At 42.1% G+C, this 17,974-nt stretch overlaps 1 protein-coding gene across 1 annotated transcript in view; it reads right to left on the reverse strand.

Moving 5' to 3' along the window:
- Positions 1-17,974, reverse strand: part of LOC135559454 (neurexin-3a-beta-like) — a 172,904-nt gene that overhangs the window by 53,149 nt on the left and 101,781 nt on the right. Inside the window, exons 4-5 of the mRNA XM_029687506.2 lie at positions 9,957-10,046; positions 8,056-8,363 (exon numbers count right to left, since the gene is read on the reverse strand). Coding sequence (XP_029543366.1) covers positions 8,056-8,363; positions 9,957-10,046 — 398 coding nt within the window. The remainder of the gene's footprint in view (positions 1-8,055; positions 8,364-9,956; positions 10,047-17,974) is intronic.

A 17,974-nucleotide genomic window follows, 5' to 3' on the forward strand; every position in this document is an offset into this window, starting at 1 on the left:
TGGAGGACTAGTCTAAGATCCCTCCCAATGTGTTCTCCAAAAAAGGATTAGTGTCATTATCCTTGCAAAGGGAGGGTGCAAGAGTATTGAAAACAGGGGAGGCAATCATTTTGACCCCTATTTTTTGAGAGTTAAAAAACATTACTTGTCAAACAAATTCTCCTACTCTGAGCAATTGTATTAGTAAAAAAGTATATAATTTTTCATTTTTTTTGAGCATACAAAATCGATCAGCATTTGTATTATTTACTATACAGTATTTTTTTCTCATCTTCATCAGGGGATCAATAATTCCGGACCGCACTGTGTAAATAGACACACACACTCTCCCCCAGAAATGCCACTTCAGACACTGAGGAGCACAATTAGATTACCTGCAAACTGTGACGGACAGCTTGTTTACCCATCCTGTTTGCTCAAATTAAGACGAGCGAAAGCAAACATGACTGTAAGGGCCACTTTGTGTGGTGTGTGTGTAGTAGCAGCTTGTTGACCTAGCCTACTGTTGAGACCTAGCCTACTTTAATGAGAATCCCCCTGCCATTTCCACTACACTGACACACACACCACTAACTAACCCCACACAGAGGTATACCATAGGCTTACAGTTTTGTAGTACTGCTATACATGCCTTCTACAGACATGAGTAGTGAGATGGGGAGTATATGAGTACATTGATTGAGGGCCACTCAACCCACTGACCACAAGTTATCTTCTACGGCCTCTCTCTCTCTCTCTCTCTCTCTCTCTCTCTCTCGCTCTCTCGCTCTCTCTCTCTCTCTCTCGCTCTCTCTCTCTCTCTCTCTCTCTGGGCTGTTATTCATCACCTGCTTCAGATTGACCTCCACAGGAAATTCATCCTCCATTAAATTAGAAAAATAAATAAAAATCACTTCCTTCTATTGGCCCCCTTTGATATTTTTAATTTGATAGAGTACCTGCTATTGAGCATCACAAGCCTCTCAAATCTCCCATTTCTAATCTGTCTCTATCGCTCTCTCTACGAGCTCCGCAAATCCTTTAGAGACGCAAAAAGACAATACAGACTCAAACTTAAATTGATGCTCGACAACTCAGACTTGCGTCACATGTGACAAGGACCACAGCTTTCTAAACCTCCAATCCATATAGAAATGAAAGATTAAATAAAATGTCCTCGGGATCTATATAAGTGGAACAAATTGTGCTAAGAGAAACAGAAGAAGCTCCAGTTCATGAGGAAGTTTAAGTAATGGTCTGACAAGAACACTAGCTACGAATGTAGATGTTAAGATGTGTATTTTAAAGGTAATGTTCCACCCTCTGCAACTGGATCTTGGAATTCCTGATGACCAGACCACAGGTTGTGAGGATTGGCAACAACACCTCCTCCACACTGACTCGTAACACAGGGGCCCCCCAGAGGTGTGTCTTCAGTCCTCTGCTGTACTCCCTGTTAAGCCACGACTGCGTGGCTTTGCACGACACCAACTCCATCATCAAGTTATGTTGACGACACTATGGTTGTAGGCCTGATAACCAACAACGAAGAGTAAGGGAGGAGGTAAGTGAACTGGCATTGTGGTGTCATGACAACAACCTCTCCCTCAACATTAGCAAAACAAAGGAGTTGATTGTTGATTTCAGGAAGCAGAGAAGTGAACATGCCCCAATCCACATCAATGGGACTGCTGTAGAGAGAGTCACGGGTCCTCTCCAAATACTACCGCTGCACCATCGAGAGCGTTTGACCGGTTGCGGCCTGGTACAGGAATTGCTCCGTCCATGACCGCAGGGTAGTGAAGGCGGCCCAGTACATCACTGGGACCGTGTTCCCACCCATCCAGGATATCTACCTGAGGTAGGCACGCAGCATCATCAAGGACCCCTCACACCCCAGCCACGAGCTGTTCTCTGCCTTACTGTCGGGCAGACGGTATTGGAGCATGAGGTCTGTTACCAACAGCCTCAGAGACAGTTTCTATCTACAAGCCATCAGACTGCTGAACACTTGAACTGGACTAACCAGCTGCTCTGGTTCTTTGCACCTTAGCACGCATGCACTCACTCATTTACACATACATTCACTGACAAAACATTAAGAACGCATGCTCTTTCCATGACATAGACTGACCAGGTAAATACAGGTGAAAGCTATGATCCCTTATTGATATCGCTTGTTAAATCCACTTCAATCAGTGTAGATGAAGCGGAGGAGACAGGTTAAAGAAGGACTTTTAAGCCTTGAGACATGGATTGTGTATGTGTGCCATATGTGGGCCTTTGAATGGGGTATGGTAGTAGGTGCCGGGTGCACCGGATTGTGTCAAGAACTACAATGCTGCTGGGTTTTTCACGTTCCTGTGTGTATCAAGAATGGTCCACCACCCAAAGGACATCCAGCCAACTTGACACAACTGTAGGAAGCATTGGAGTCAACACGCTTTCAACACCTTCTAGAGTCCATGACCCGACGAATTAAGGCTGTTCTGAGGGCAAAGGGAGGGGGGGGGGTTGCAACTCAATATTAGGAAGGTGTTCCTAATGTTTGGTATATTCCGTGTACATGCATGCTATACACACATCACAACTGCTGCTACCAGATGCTTATTTTACTGCTCAATTTATACACTTGCCCCCCTTCCACTTCTTCCCCAATACACGTGTAAATATTGGACTAAATTGTGCCTTCCTGTATTATATTTATGCTAAAACGTTTATTATATTCTATTGAGCCATTTACTTTATGTTCATATTCTTATCTTTTCTTATTTCTTATTGTTTGTCGAGAAGGAACCTGCAAGTAAGCATTTTGTTGGCTGATGTATACCATGCATATCCCGTACATATGGCTAATAAAACATGAAACCTGAGACTCTCTCTCATCGTTCCTTTGTCTGTTTCTTTTCTGCTCTTTTGATGTACTCTTGTGTTTTGCATATAATTTGCCTGCAGTCCCATCCAGAGAAAACAGGGTTAGGTTTGTGATGCTTGACTGAGTTACGGTAAGATCAGCTCTGTGTTCCTTTCACAGGTAAAGAGGATACTCCCACACCCTTCTGAGAGGAGTACTAATAAAACACTAGCCAATTAGAATGTGACCAAACCTGCCTTGTTTCATTACAAAATGTTGGAATTGTAAAGAATTCAGTTCCCAGCAATAGGTCTATCTAGGTCTATGTATACTGAACAAAAATATAAATGCAACATGCAAAGTGTTTCATGAGCTGAAATAAAATTTCCCAGAAATGTTCCACATGCACAAAAAGCTTATTTATCTAAAATGTTGTGCACACATTTGTTTACATCCCTGTTAGTGAGCATTTCTCTTTGTCAAAATAATCCATCCACCTGACAGGTGTGGCATTTCAAGAAGCGGATCATTACACAGGTGCACCTTGTGCTGGGGACAATAAAAGCCACTATAAAATGTGCTTTTTTGTCACACCACACAGTGCCACAGATGTCTCAAGTTTTGAGGGAGCGTGCAATTGGCATGCTGACTGCATAAATGTCCACCAGAGCTGTTGCCAGAGAATGTAATGTTAATTTCTCTACCATAAGCCTCCTCCAGCGTTATTTTAGAGAATTTGGCAGTACGTCAACCAGCCTCACAACCGCAGTCCACGTGTAACCATGCTAGCCAACGACCTTACATCCGGCTTCTTCACCTGTGGGATCAGCTGAGACCAGCCACTCGGACAGCTGATGAAACTGAGGAGTCTTTCTGTCTGTTATGAAGCCTGTTTGTGGGGAAAAACTCATTCTGATTGGCAGGGCCTGGCTCCCAAGTGAGTGGGCCTATGACCTCCCAGGTCCACCCATGGCTGCGCCCCCGCCCAGTCATGTGAAATCCATAGATTAGGACCAAATGTATTTATTTCAATTGACTGATTTCCTTATATGAACTGTAACTCAGCAATCTTGTGCATCTTGTGTTTATATTTCTGTTCAGTATAGTTCTAGATTTCATTCACCTTATAAACTTAACATGGGTAAAACATCAGGGTGTAGTTAAACATTCACAAAAGCCTTTCTAGGAACAGTGTACTGCTCTACAGTAGCTGTGCTCTGCGCCGAGAAAGGCTTTTGGCGCTAGCTAAAGCTGAGCTCGCGTCATTCAACATTAGCCCCTCCATACTGTATGTCAAAGTCTCTCTGTGGAGAGTTATGGCTTTAATATCATGACCACTAGCCAGGTCCATTTGTTCTCCGGGGCACCTATGAAATGGTCATCGTGATTATGTTTTTACTCAGCCACCGACTTTTATTGGCTCCAAGCTGAAAAGTGTTTGTAAAGCATTTTGATTTAGATGGCCGGAGAGAGAGAGAGAGAGAGAGAGAGAGAGAGAGAGAGAGAGAGAGAGAGAGAGAGAGAGAGAGAGAGAGATGGAGGTCAGTTGGAATGAAGATGTTTTTGGAGGGGACACATACAGTATACTAAGACACAAATGTAATCCTGACATCACATGCAGTGCCTTCGGAAAGTATTCAGACACCTTGACTTTTTCCACATTTTGTTACGTTACAGCCTTATTCTAAATGGATTAAATAAATAAAAGTCCTCATCAATCTACACACAATACTCCATAGTGACAAAGTAAAAACAGTTTTTTAGGAATGTTTACAAATTTCTTAAATAAAAAAAATTGAAATACCTTATTTACGTTAACTTTTAAGACCCTTTGCTATGAGACTCGAAATTGAGCTCTGGTGCATCCTGTTTCCATTGATCATGCTTGAGATGTTTGGAGTCCACCTGTAGTAAATTCAATAGTTTGGACATGATTTGGAAAGGCACACACCTGTCTATATAATGTCCCACAGTTGACAATGCATGTCAGAGAAAAAACCAGGCCATGAGTTTGAAGGAATTGTTTGTAGAGCTCTGAGACAGGATTGTGTCGAGGCACACATCTGGGGAAGGGTACCAAAACAATTCTGCAGCATTGAAGGTCTTCAAGAACACAGTGGCCTCCATCATTCTTAAATGGAAGATGTTTGGAACCACCAAGACTCTTCCAGAGCTGGCTGCCCGGCCAAACTAAACAATAGCGGGAGAAGGGCCTTGGTCAGGCAGATGAACAAGAACCCGATGGTCACTCTGACAGAGCTCCAGAGTTCCTCTGTGGAGATGGGAGAACCTTCCAGAAGGACAACCATCTCTGCAGCACTCCACAAATCAGGCCTTTATGTTAGAGTGGCCAGACGAAAACCACTCCTTAATAAAAGGCACATGACAGCCAGCTTGGAGTTAGCCAAAAAGCACCAAAAGACTCTCAGACCATGAGAAACATTATTCTCGGGGCTGATGAAACAACGATTGAACTCTTTGGCCTGAAGTGTCATGTCTGGAGGAAACCTGGCACCATCCCTACGCTGATGCATGGTGGTGGCAGCATCATGTTGTGGGGATGTTTTTCAGGGACTGGGAGACTAGTCGGGATCGAGGTAAAGATCAATGGAGATTTCCTTGATGAAAACCTGCTCCAGAGCGCTCAGGACCTCAGACTGGGGCGAAGGTTCACTTTCCAACAGGACGACAACCCTAAGCACACAGGAAATACAACGCAGGAGTGGCTTCGGGACAAGTCTCTGAATGTCCTTGAGTGGCCGAGCCAGAGCCCGGACTTGAATCAGATCGAACATCTCCAGAGAGACCTGAAAATAGCTTTGCAGCAATGCTCCCCATCCAACATGACATAGATTGAGAGGATCTGCAGAGAAGAATGGGTGAAACTCACCAATTACAGGTGTGCCAAGGTTGTAGCGTCTTACCCAAGAAGACTAGATGCTGTAATCGCTGTCAAAGGTGCTTCAACAAAGTACCAAGTAAAGGGTCTGAATACTACTTTTTTTCTTTGATAAATTATCCAAAACTTAAAAACAACTATTTTCGCTTTGTCATTATGGGTTATTGTGTGTAGATTGATAAGGGGAATTTTTTAAATACATTTTAAAATAAGGCTGTAACGTAACAAAATGTGGAAAGAGTCAAGAGATTTGAATACTTTCCTAATGCACTGTATGTCCAATCTATCCTCCCATTTTGTTATTATAATATAAATAGAGAATATATTAATATACTGAACAAAAATATAAACACAACATGTAAAGTGTTGGTCCCATGTTTCATGAGCTGAAATAAAATATCCCAGAAATTTTCCATAAAAGCTTATTTCTCCCTGAGTTTGTGTACAAATTTGTTTCTATCCCTGTTAGTGAGCATTTCTCCTTTGCCAAGATAATCCATCCACCAGACAGGTGTGGCATTTCAAGAAGCTGATTAAACAGCATGATCATTACACATGTGCACCATGTGCTGGGGACAATAAAAGGCCACTCTAAAATGTTTGTCACACAACACAATGCCACAATGCGTGTAATTGGCATTCTGACTGCAGGAATGTCTACCTGTACCGTTGCTAGAAAATTGAATGTTAATTTCTCTACCATAAAACGTTGTTTTAGAGAATTTGGCAGTACGTCCAACCGGCCCCACAACCGCAGTCCACGTGTAACCATGCCAGCCACCGACCTTCACATCTGGCTTCTTCACCTGCGGGCTCGTCTGAGACCAGACCAGGACAGCTGAGGTGTATTTCTGTCTGTAATAAAGCCCTTTTGTGGGGAAAAACGAATTCTTATTGGCTGGGTCTGGTTCCCCAGTGGGTGGGCCTTTGCCCTCCCAGACCCATCCATGGCTGTGCCCCTGCCCAGTTGTGAAATCCACAGATTAGGGCCAAATTAATTAATTTAAATTGATTGATTTCTTTATATGAACTGTAACTCAGTAAAATAATTGAAATTGTTGCATGCTGCATTTATATTTTTGTGCAGTGTAAATTAACATTTAATATTTTCATGTGTAATATTAATATAATATTTGATAGATGCCCAGTAGATAATGAATGGGGAAAGTCTGGTATACAAAATATAGTCATTCAAAGAAAATGCCCCACTTACCTGTAAATCAAAGCACCCATAACCACACCTGGGCCTAAACAAACCATCCCAACTGACACCTGATACAGTGGCTGGCTGTGCTAGAAAGCATGCAGGGCTTTGTACACAATGGTTTGCATAATATGAAAAACACCTAGCGCACCTGAACACACCAGGGTAAGTGTGACAATAACTCTCTCTCTGTTTCCCAGAAACAGAACGAACAGACACAGACCTCGGTTCAAATACTTCACTTCTCTTTTTTTCGACCTGCACTCTTGGAGCTCGGAACATATGAATTTCACTGTGCCCTGCGATTACATCTGCGACCCTGTGCATGTGACTAATAAACGTATCTAATCTATTCATCTAATCTAACACTATTTGAAATATTTCAGAATCATGTGTTTGCCTGCCTGGAGTGTCAAATGGATGGGGTTTTCTGTTTTGTGACTATTCTAATAGTCCATTAAACCAGGCAAGCTCAATTAACCACAAATAAAGTATCTGAATAATTAAAAATAGTATTTGAACCCATAGGTCCGACAGACATGTAGGTTTTCCAGAGTTTTCCCTTTCCTGGCCTCATTTATCTAAAAAAATATAAAAACATCTTGTAAAAAAGATGGTATTTGGGCTATGTGGTTATTTGTAGTGTAAAACAGGCAGGCAGAGATGATGAAGGGCTTTGGGCTAATTTCTCCATCTAAACCACAGGGTCTCTGAGCGTGCCTCTGTCTCTGGGGAGAAGATGGGGCTGTCGTGGTTCTCCACACACAGCTGTTCAGGGGACATGTATGGAGCACATATAGTATACGTTGGTATGTGGCTGGTAATCTCTATGCTGTTGATATGGCCGTATGCATGTATTCTCAGGTTAGCATGACATCATCTGTATATCTCCTGTGACATGTTCATTGAGATTTTGTGTATGCCAATGGTGGTATCCACATTAATACCTGAAACACTTACATGGGTGTCTTGATTTGTCAAAGGAACGCCCAGTAACCCTCATCACCAATGAAAATTCTAACCATACCCTCCTCTCTCAAGATCTACCTCACCCTATCATACACCAAATCCACCCAATGATATCCCCCCTCTCCTCTCCTCCCCATCCCCAGGCCCTACCTGTATGGTGGGAGAGGAGCGGTGCTTGCGGGTGGTGGTGGTGGACATGGTGGTGGTGGTCTCAATAAAGGTGGTGGACATCTCGGGGGGCTGGGCGGTGGTGCGAGCCGACCCGGCCACAGAGGGCACGTCGCCTACCAATCGGACACTGCCGTTGATCTTGATGTTGGGGTTGCCCTCGGCAGCCATGTTGAGGACCTTGAGGCCGTTGTAGTAGAGGCCGGACAGCTGACCCTGGAAGGGCCGACTGCGGTCGCTGCCACCGATGGTGACTGTGGCCTGCGTGTTGAATATCGTTAGCTGCCGACCTAAAGGATGGAATCAGACAGAGGTCATTCACATCAAGGAACAGCAAGAGATGGAGTAGGAAAATAAGGTCTGTTTTTTTTATTCAATATCCAAACTGTTCTTGAAATGGGAGATGTTGGTTGACTCAAAGATCCGGCTTCATATGATAAATGTTGGTCTGCCATGACCTCATTGTGTGTGTGTGTGTGTGTGTGTGTGTGTACGTCACTATGTGCACTTATAAGTCCTTGACAATCAAAAGGTCCTTACAGTATATTGTCGAGGTCACTATGAGGTCGGTTGTAAAAACCTTTACGGTGAAACTATAAAGAAAGGTCAACTGAAGAGGCTATAACTAGCCTGGGCCCAGGGAGCTAACCCCAAATATACAGGGTCAACACGTCTGGCTACAAGGGTGATGTCTCCCAGGATGGATTCACTGTAGAAAGGTCATCATGTTGTTAGCCGTAATTACAAGATTACGGGTTGTGATCTGAGGCTGAGGGAGGAGAGGAGAGAGGAGGACGGAAAGGAGGAGAAAAGGTCAAAGCTTTATGTCTGTCTCCTCAAACTGGCCCTTTGGGGCAGCCTCTGATCAGCTGCATCTAATAAGGCTAGAGCTAATGCCATAGCTAAGAAGACAAAGACTGGGGTAGGGACGAATGTTTAAAAGGCTAGGGCAAATGCTTAAGCCTGAAAGCAGAGAAAGGAACTGATGTCTAAAAAGCTAGGGCTAAGGCCAAAGGTATACATCAGGAGGGCAGGAATCTGAAAGAGAAAAGCAGTACACGAAAAGAGGTTGTCGAGTTTCAAATGGGAAAAATGATTGCCAAATGGATATTTACAGTACATGTAAAATCGAAGTATTCTAAGTAATATCACCGACATAACATCTTGAATAAGTGTATATTTGTAACCTAAAACATCAAAAAATGAATAATATTACAAATCATAATATTCAACTTAGCAAGTATTGAGTAAAATGTTGAGCTGTTAGAAAATTGTTTACCCAAGTTTAATGCAATCATTCTCCAATGCCATCAACATAGAATTCTGGTTACAGAATTAATAAATGAAAAAATGATTGTACATCAAATGATTATTAACTGACTCAACATTGTAGATGTACAACAGCATATTGCTTCATGCATTGGGTGACTACTTGCATTTGAAATTGCATTCAGGTTTAAATGGGTGTTAAAGGGACTTTAAGGAGATACTTGAGCTTTGTTATTTCTGTTTTATCGTAAAGCTAATTTTAGAAGGATTCAAGATGTAGAGTACATGAAATAATCTTTTCATGTGTAATATGAACACGAGATAGGATGATTATCTTCAATAGCAGTCCCTTTAACTGAGTAGAATGATTATGAATTATGAACTATCATGAGATTTACTTGGGTAATTAACTTGGGTACCAAAAAATCTAATCAAATGTATTCGAATTGAGAAAGAAAATGAGGTTAGGAAGTTATTAGTTCATGCTAAAATCATATTTTAAAGTAATAAAATAAATTCAAAGTATCAGTTCAGCAGGCAAATGCAAAAATAAAAAGTTAAATGTTGAGCCCAATAGAAGAGAATTTAAAAGTTAGAAGTTGTGTTAAGGTTACCTTTCTCTTGTAGCCAGTCCACTACTGGCCGGGCGTATTTCAATGGGAATTTCTTAGTGGCAATTTCAAGGCGTTCATTATCGGTTGTCGCTGTTTAAAGTTTAAAAAACATTTAAAACATTTTAGAAAACAGTTTGCATTTGGCATCCGGCATTTTAACACAATTTAAACACATGCTCACGTCAAACTATTGTTTTCATTTTCATGCAAAAATGTAAAACCTTTAATTGCAGGTTAGAATTGATGTCTTGTTTATGAGATAGGCGAAGTGTTAAGAGTAAAGTATTAACAAATAGAGGTCATTTGCTGCTCTGCTGGTTTTCACGAGGCTTTACTAACAGGCGACAGAAGAACCACTATATTTCTGGCATTCAATTAATTTAAACCTTGACAAAGATATTTAGAGCCATCATAAAAACCAGCATTTTTTTCTCATGGGATGTAGTGTATTCAAGTATCTTATTAAATAAATAACAGTTAACCAACCCTTCCAATGCACATGCACCATGCAACCATTTTATACTATTAGGACACAGTTCATGGGCATTAAGGTGGACTTCAAATCCAACATTAAGAACAGAAAATAGGAGTAAAGCTGTGATAATAGCAATTTTCACTGGACAGCATTTGCTTTTTCTTCCCCAGAAACCAGTTCACCTCAGTAGTCAAAGAAGGTTTAGTGTGTGTGCATGTGCGTCGTGCGTGCGCGTGTGCATGCGTGCATTTACACACCATACTGGGAAACAGGGAAAGGCCTTGGGGGCAAATGGAGGTGGAACAGTAGGGGTGGCAAAGGAATAGGGTTGAATATGCTTTTGGATGTTTTAGGATGGGTATGCTATTGGTGTAGAAACGCCTGCTGTTTCCAAACCAGAGTCAAGTCGTGATGGGAGACAAGTAACCCCTATGGGGAGACACGCTGCCACAGGGTAGGAACCAAGGAAACCAAGGTAGGAACCAAATTCCAGGACCCCAAAGAGACAGGGGTACCTTAGGGCCCACCCAAAGTGAGAACCCCTACCACGTATCTTTCCTCCTTTTCGATCCTCTAAAAAGAGACCTCATTTCAGCCTTCTGCAAAGATAGAGAGACAGCAGGTAGCTGTGTGTGTGAGTGTGTGTGTCTGCACGAGTCCACGTGTGTGTCTGTGTGTGTGTTTCATGCTCTTTACCCTGCCTGCAGTATGTTTGCTGCTCTACAGGGGCCTTATTTCTAACTGCTGCATAAATTTCACACAATTTCTGAACGCGCCATTTCTGAAAAGTCTGCGCAAGTAAACACATATTGAGATGTTATAAACTTGCCGTAAAATGTATGCCATTCAAATACATGTTTGCCGCTATAAACCAGACCTGTCGAAAACGGTGCACGCGTGAATGAGACATTAAAACTGGTGCCAATAACTCCCTTTATCTGCTGTACAATTTAGTAGTTGGCAGAATGTTTTCATCTTTAGCAGTAATTTATGCTGTATCTGGAAAAGGACTTGCGTCAGTTTTTGAATGAGAAAACAACGGCAAATTGTCATGGACCTGTCAACAGAACGTTTGAATTCAACAATGTTTTTTCGAACGACTTTCCCCCCCAACCTAAACATGATGGACTGTCACTGACCGCAAATTCTAAAACATTGCAGGGCAGGCTACTAAAAAAAAACACATTTTGTTTGTACTTGACTTTTTAATGTATTTTTTATAGTACTACTGATATTCATTACTGCATTGTTGGGAAAGAGCAAGCAAAAAAGGCATTTCACTGTACTTGTGCGTGTGACAATAAAAACTTGATAGATACTTCAATGTAAAAGATCAGCTGTTAAATTCGACTGTATACCGGTATTATAAACCACGCGGCCTACGATATTGCAAAACTTGAAATGCAAATAGCCTATCTCTTCACTAGGCTACTAGGCCCAATTAACTGAGAGATGCACATGGTAATTTGTTGTGTGGCTCCTTCCCTAACATGAACCCATCGTGGCCAGAAAAGGTGAGGAATATATTCTGCAATGGCTATGAAAATCAAATAGGAAAAATATTCCTATGTCTAATTATAAGATTCCTACGTCTAATTATAAAACATAGATTTGAACTCTTCTTGCTAATGGCAAAAGGTTGCAGTCTTGTAAATATGTTATCCTCTTTTCATTTTTGTATGAATATGCCTTTCGTCAAATCCCCCATTTGCACAAAATACTTACTTTCCAGCTTGAAATACAATATTTCAACCACTAGCAGATCGGCATACACGTGGTCTGAAGGTTTGCGTGAAAATTGATGCATGCATATTTTGGGATATATTTCATACTTACGCAAGGTTTATAAATAAGGCCCCAGATATTGTCAAATTTGCTTTACAAATGAAATAGATCCTTCCCAGGCACTAAAATAGCATCAGTTCCATAGATGTCACCTTTCATTGGTGTTACTGTCTGAAGACTGACAGCATTTCAAGATATAGAACAAAGAAAAAAATCTCACAAAAGCTCTGACGAAGGCCTTGAGGCCGATACTTAAAGCTTCTTAAAGAGCAGTGACACTATCAAGAGCAATGTGCGGGTTTCTTCTTCTTTTTTTTCTCAAGATAAAGAACAAAACAAAAGATGGAGTAAGACATTATGGATGCCTCTATACTTATTGCATGATGCAGTTTATATTTGCATCAGTTACTGTCAAATCAGGAGGCATATCATTTCCATAATGATTCATTCACCCAATCACCCTTGTGATTGCTATGGAAAGCAATCTTATGCCTGGACTGTGGTGTGTGTTTGGGTCTGTGTTTATCTCTCACTCTCTATCAGTCCTGCTCACCATCCCACACTTCCTCTCTCTATTACTACTCTCTTAATTCTATATGCCTACATCTAAAATTCTCTCTTTCTTCCCCTAACATTTCCTCCCTGAGTGGAACCACTGACAGAATTCATTTGCACAGGGCTCTCTGACTCTCCCAGAGGGCCGTCTCGCTCTCTCCCTCTCCCCTCCCAACTCTATCCCCCCTCCCCTCTCTTCACTCTCCTTGATGCTGACTGCCTAGCCCAATGGAAATAGGAGCCTCCTTCTGGAAGATTTCCCCTCAGTATCTCTAAGAGACAATGGCAGTCCGGGTCCTTTATCTGGCCATCCGCACTGCTCTCATTTAAATCACAGGATTAGACGCCTGGCTCACACTGAAAGGCTTATCTCTCCCCCCTTCCCTCCATCCCTTCCTCCCTCCATCCCTCCATTCCCCGCGGCCCCCAGTAGAGATTTATAGGGGCGGGAGATTCTGTTTTCGATAGCAGTAATTGTATTTGGCTTGTAGGGTACACAAGTATTTATCCACGACACCATTACCTTAAATCCTCTGCAGATAAAGGTGGCCCAAGGTGTTTCTTATCCAATCACACCACCTCTCTCTATCGTTCACTCCCTCTCTTTCTCTTTCTCTCTCTCGGTCTTTGAGAAAACGTATGTGTTATCAGGTTTTCTGAAAGTGACAGAGTTGGGTCCATGTTGTGAACTGCTCTGCAGTGCGTAAGGCAGCATCTAGGGTCTCACATGGACCACCGTCTTTCTGTTCTCCTCCCCACAGACACAGAAGACTTCTTGGATCATGGACACGCTTTCCCAATGCCGAGAAGAGAGCGGAAAGTCCCCGGGCACGGTAGACTCCTCCTTATCATCTCCCAGATGGAGCCATAGGCCGACATACCTATCAATCAACCCAATCACTCCTGATAGGAGGTCAATTCTCCGTACTTATCAAGTTCTGAGACGCCGGCTTGATGTCTTTTGCCAGTCAAAGGGGAGGAGCTGGCCTCAGAGGCAGGCTATAGCGTTCCGCTCCCTCGTCTCCATTGTGTGTCGAGCCAGTTGCAGAAAGCTAGAGGGAAAATAAACCTGCGACGGAGTGGCTGTCACAGGGTGGCTCAGACGAAACGCAGCCTCATTCATATGAAACAGGGGGCCTGTGCAAATGAAAGCAATCATCCTCAAACACACCGTGTGTCTTTTGAATGCAGCTCCTGATAAGCTAGGAGGAGGTGCTGCTTTTTCAAGGCAATTTGCTGCAGAGTATTTCTTCTCTTTTTCTTTTCTCCATTCCTCTCTTCTCCACAACAAGCGTGACTCTGGTAATCGATTCCTATCTCTCTAGCTATTAGGGTTGGGAAATATCCAGATTTCCATGCCTTCATACTGTTCCTGTACCATCCCGGGGTATAAGGTATTACCCGCAGTGCACACAAGGGGGAACTATTTCTTTCCAAGCGTAATGTTTTTTAAATAATAATAATTATGGTAACAAATGCAAACAAAGTACTAGCGAATTCCCATTGTGGATGCTAGCTAAATGATAACAAACCTAAGTGAACATAAACTAACTGCAAGGACAGACACCCCAGCTCCTCAGCTGCTTAAGGGAACAGCTTCATAATTAAAAAATAATACAACAGACTAAATTAAGAACGCGATCTGCTTTATCTATTAACCTAGTGCACAAGTTGACTGCAGGTGTTAATTTAAAAATAACAATTATCGATGGTTTCGAAAATCATACCCCGGTATACGTTATATACGGTATACCGCCCAAGCCTACTAGCTATACCTCACGGACAAGAAAACTCAAGGGCAATGAACCACTGTTTGGAGTACTACCTGAACGGAACGAGTGGTTCTGAATAGAATACTGAAAAACTCTAAAGGGAGAGAAGGAAGGAACATTGTTAAGGTTCCCTATTAAAGTTAGTTATTGGGACATTTTTTTTATTGAACTTTTATTTAACTAGGCAAGTCAGTTAAGAACAAAGACTTATTTACAATGACGGCCTACACCGGCCAAACCTGGACGACGCTGGGCCAATTGTACGCCGCCCTATGGGACTCCCAATCACGGCCGGTTGTGATACAGCCTGGATGTGACCTGATCAGGACAACTGACACTGGCTACATGACAGTATTTTGCAGTAACATAGTCCTGAAAAGCCTTTACTTATCTCTGCACCCTAAAATTTATGAACAGACTTTTCTTCTCCGTAATCTCTATTCTTACAAATTGCTGTCATCGCTTTTTGACATGATAAAGTGTCATAATTAAGTGCTCAAAATTCTTCCTCGGAAGCTGTCCCTCTGCACCCTCCTTTCCCACCGACTACCCCGCCGGCATCTTAGCATGCAGACCATGGCTGAGCTGAAAAAGTGTTTCTCTAAGCTAGTTCCTGTGGGATTACAACACATCATATCTGCATGGCTGGCTCCCATAAGTGAGATGGAACTCTGTAGGGGGAACGTAGACCAGGTAGAGTTTGGCATACTTCAACATAGCGGTCTTGGCCCCTCGAGTAAAGCCTGTGTGTCTATGTATGCCGATGACTCCACATTATACACGTCAGCTACCACCGCAAGTGAAATCACTGCAACACTTAACAAGGAGATGCAGTCAGTTTTAAAACAGGTGGTTTATAATAAGCTAGTCCTAAATATATCAAAACTAAAAACATTGTATTTGTGACAAATTCTTCACTAAACACTAAATCTCATCTAAATCTTGAAATTAATAAGGAGGCAATTGAGGAGATTAAACTGCTTGGAGTAACCATAGATTGCAAACTGACATACTGATGCAACGGTAGCTAAAACGGGGAGAGGTCTGTCCATGATAAAGCGCTGCTCTGCTTTCTTGACATCGCAATCAACAAAACAAGTCCTACAGGCCTTAGTTTTATCACACCTGGACTACTGCCCAGTTATATGGTAAAATGCCAAAAGGAAGGACGAAGGCAAATTACAGTTAGCCCAGAACAGAGCAGCACATCTGGCCCTTAAATGTACACAGATGGCCAATATCAATAACATGCATGTCAATCTCTCCCGGCTCAAAGTAGAGGAGAGATTGACATGCAACACTACTTGTATTTGTGAGAGGTATTGACGTTTTGAAAGCATCAAACTGTCTGTTCAAACAGCTAACACACTGCTCAGACACTCATACATACCCCACAAGACATACCACCAGGGGTCTCTTCACAGTCCCCAAGTCCAGGACAGACTCTGGGAAATGCACAGTACTACATAGAGCCTTGACTACATGGAACTCCACAACAAGTAACGCAATAAAATCAGATTTTAAAAAAAGAGGATAAAACAACACTACGCGGACTGTGAAGAGACACACACACATATGCACACATACTCTAACACCATTAGGGTTGAGTGCCTTGCTCAAGGGCACATTGGCAGATTTTACGCCTAGTCGGCTTGGGGATTTGGGTATTCTGTTTCTTTTGTTTAACATTCAGAAAAAAACACTGTGAAAACACTGCGGACACAACAACAAAACAGTGGTCTATCTAAGCCCCATAATGAACTACAATTAAATCAGTAATGTGACCCCAAAAGTACAATATCAAAAACCAACTGGACAGCCAAACAGAGTAAATCATAAGCTAACACCAAGGTATATCTAGCATCTTTCTAGAACGTCCACATATCAGTGTTCACAATGACAACAACCTTTACCCTGTCAAATGTTAATGTCATAACATGCATTCTCAAAATTGAATGTGCATGTGTATATGTGCGAGATGAGCCCGTCTGTGTCTTTTCCATCATGAGCAGTCAGCAGTTCCAGAGAGATTGTTCACCACACGCCGTCCCTGCAGCTCCCCAAAACCACCAAAATGATCCAGTGATTTGACTGCCACACGCGGGGACACGGGCCAGCGTAACCCGGGTAACAGGACAGAACAGCCCAATGGCGGAGGTAATTGACGACCATTTTCCCCGCTGTCGCTGGCTATTACTGACACTGAGGCCTGGAGGGGAGGCTGAGGCAGACATAGGGACATCACCATGCATCACACAGCCTGGATGGCAATGGCCTCACAAAGGCTATCTGATGTTCTTACAGAAATATACTACACAATATACAGTGAGCTCCAAAAAGTATTGGGACAGTGACACATTATTTGTTGTTTTGGCTCTGTAACTCCAGCACTTTAGATAATACAATGACTATGAGGTTGAAGTGGAGACGGTCAGCTTTAATTTGAGGGTATTTTCATCCCTATCGGGTGACCCGTTTAGAAATTACAACACTTTTTGTACATACAGTAGTCCCACCATTTCAGGGGACCAAAAGTATTGGGACAAATTCACTTATACGTGTATTAAAGTAGTAAAACGTTTAGTATTTGGTCTCATATTCATAGCACGAAATGACTGCGTCATGCTTGTGACTCTACAAAGTTGTTGGATGCATTTTGTGCTTGTTTTGGTTGTGTTTTAGATTATTTGATGTCGAATACAAATTAATGGTAAATAATGTATTGTGTCATTTTGCAGTCACTTTTACAGTTAATAACAATATAATATGTTTCTAAACACTTCTACATGAATGTGAATAATAATGACAACAAACAGCAAATGCATCCATTTGTCAAGTCAAAAGATTAATGTAGTCATTGCATGCTATGAATATTGGACCAAATACTTAAAGATGCACAATGCAGAAATCGCTCCGCCACTTTCTGGTTGCTAAAATTCTAATAGTTTGCCTAATTTCAGTTTATGTGACAAAATGCAAGTATAGTGTAGAGAATCATCGTACCATCTAAACCGCTGTGAAATATATTCTTCAAAAGCACTTTTTTTTTTTCAGTGAAAGACGGAGACGTGAAACTTAAGACCTGGAAGCATAGAAATAGTGCACTTAGAACAGATCTACTGCTAACCAGACTGGACACGTCGCGTGCGCGAGCGTCGCAAATGAAATGTAGAAATCCATGTTATTCAATTATTGCACCCACACTGCTCGCGCGCGCCAACTAGCGTCTGCGACACCAAGGGCTAAAATAGAACGCAAAATTCCTTTATGCATGATGGCGCAATGACAGTGGCAGATCTATAACTTACATTTATATGTGAATTAGGGCAGGTCGCCCAAAAAGTAACATATTGCAGTTTTAACTTTTTACTACTTTAATACACATAATTGAATTTGTCCCAATACTTTCGGTCCCCCAAAATGGGTGGAAT

Source organism: Oncorhynchus nerka, linkage group LG18 (assembly GCF_034236695.1).
Source record: "Oncorhynchus nerka isolate Pitt River linkage group LG18, Oner_Uvic_2.0, whole genome shotgun sequence".
NCBI lineage: Eukaryota > Metazoa > Chordata > Actinopteri > Salmoniformes > Salmonidae > Oncorhynchus > Oncorhynchus nerka.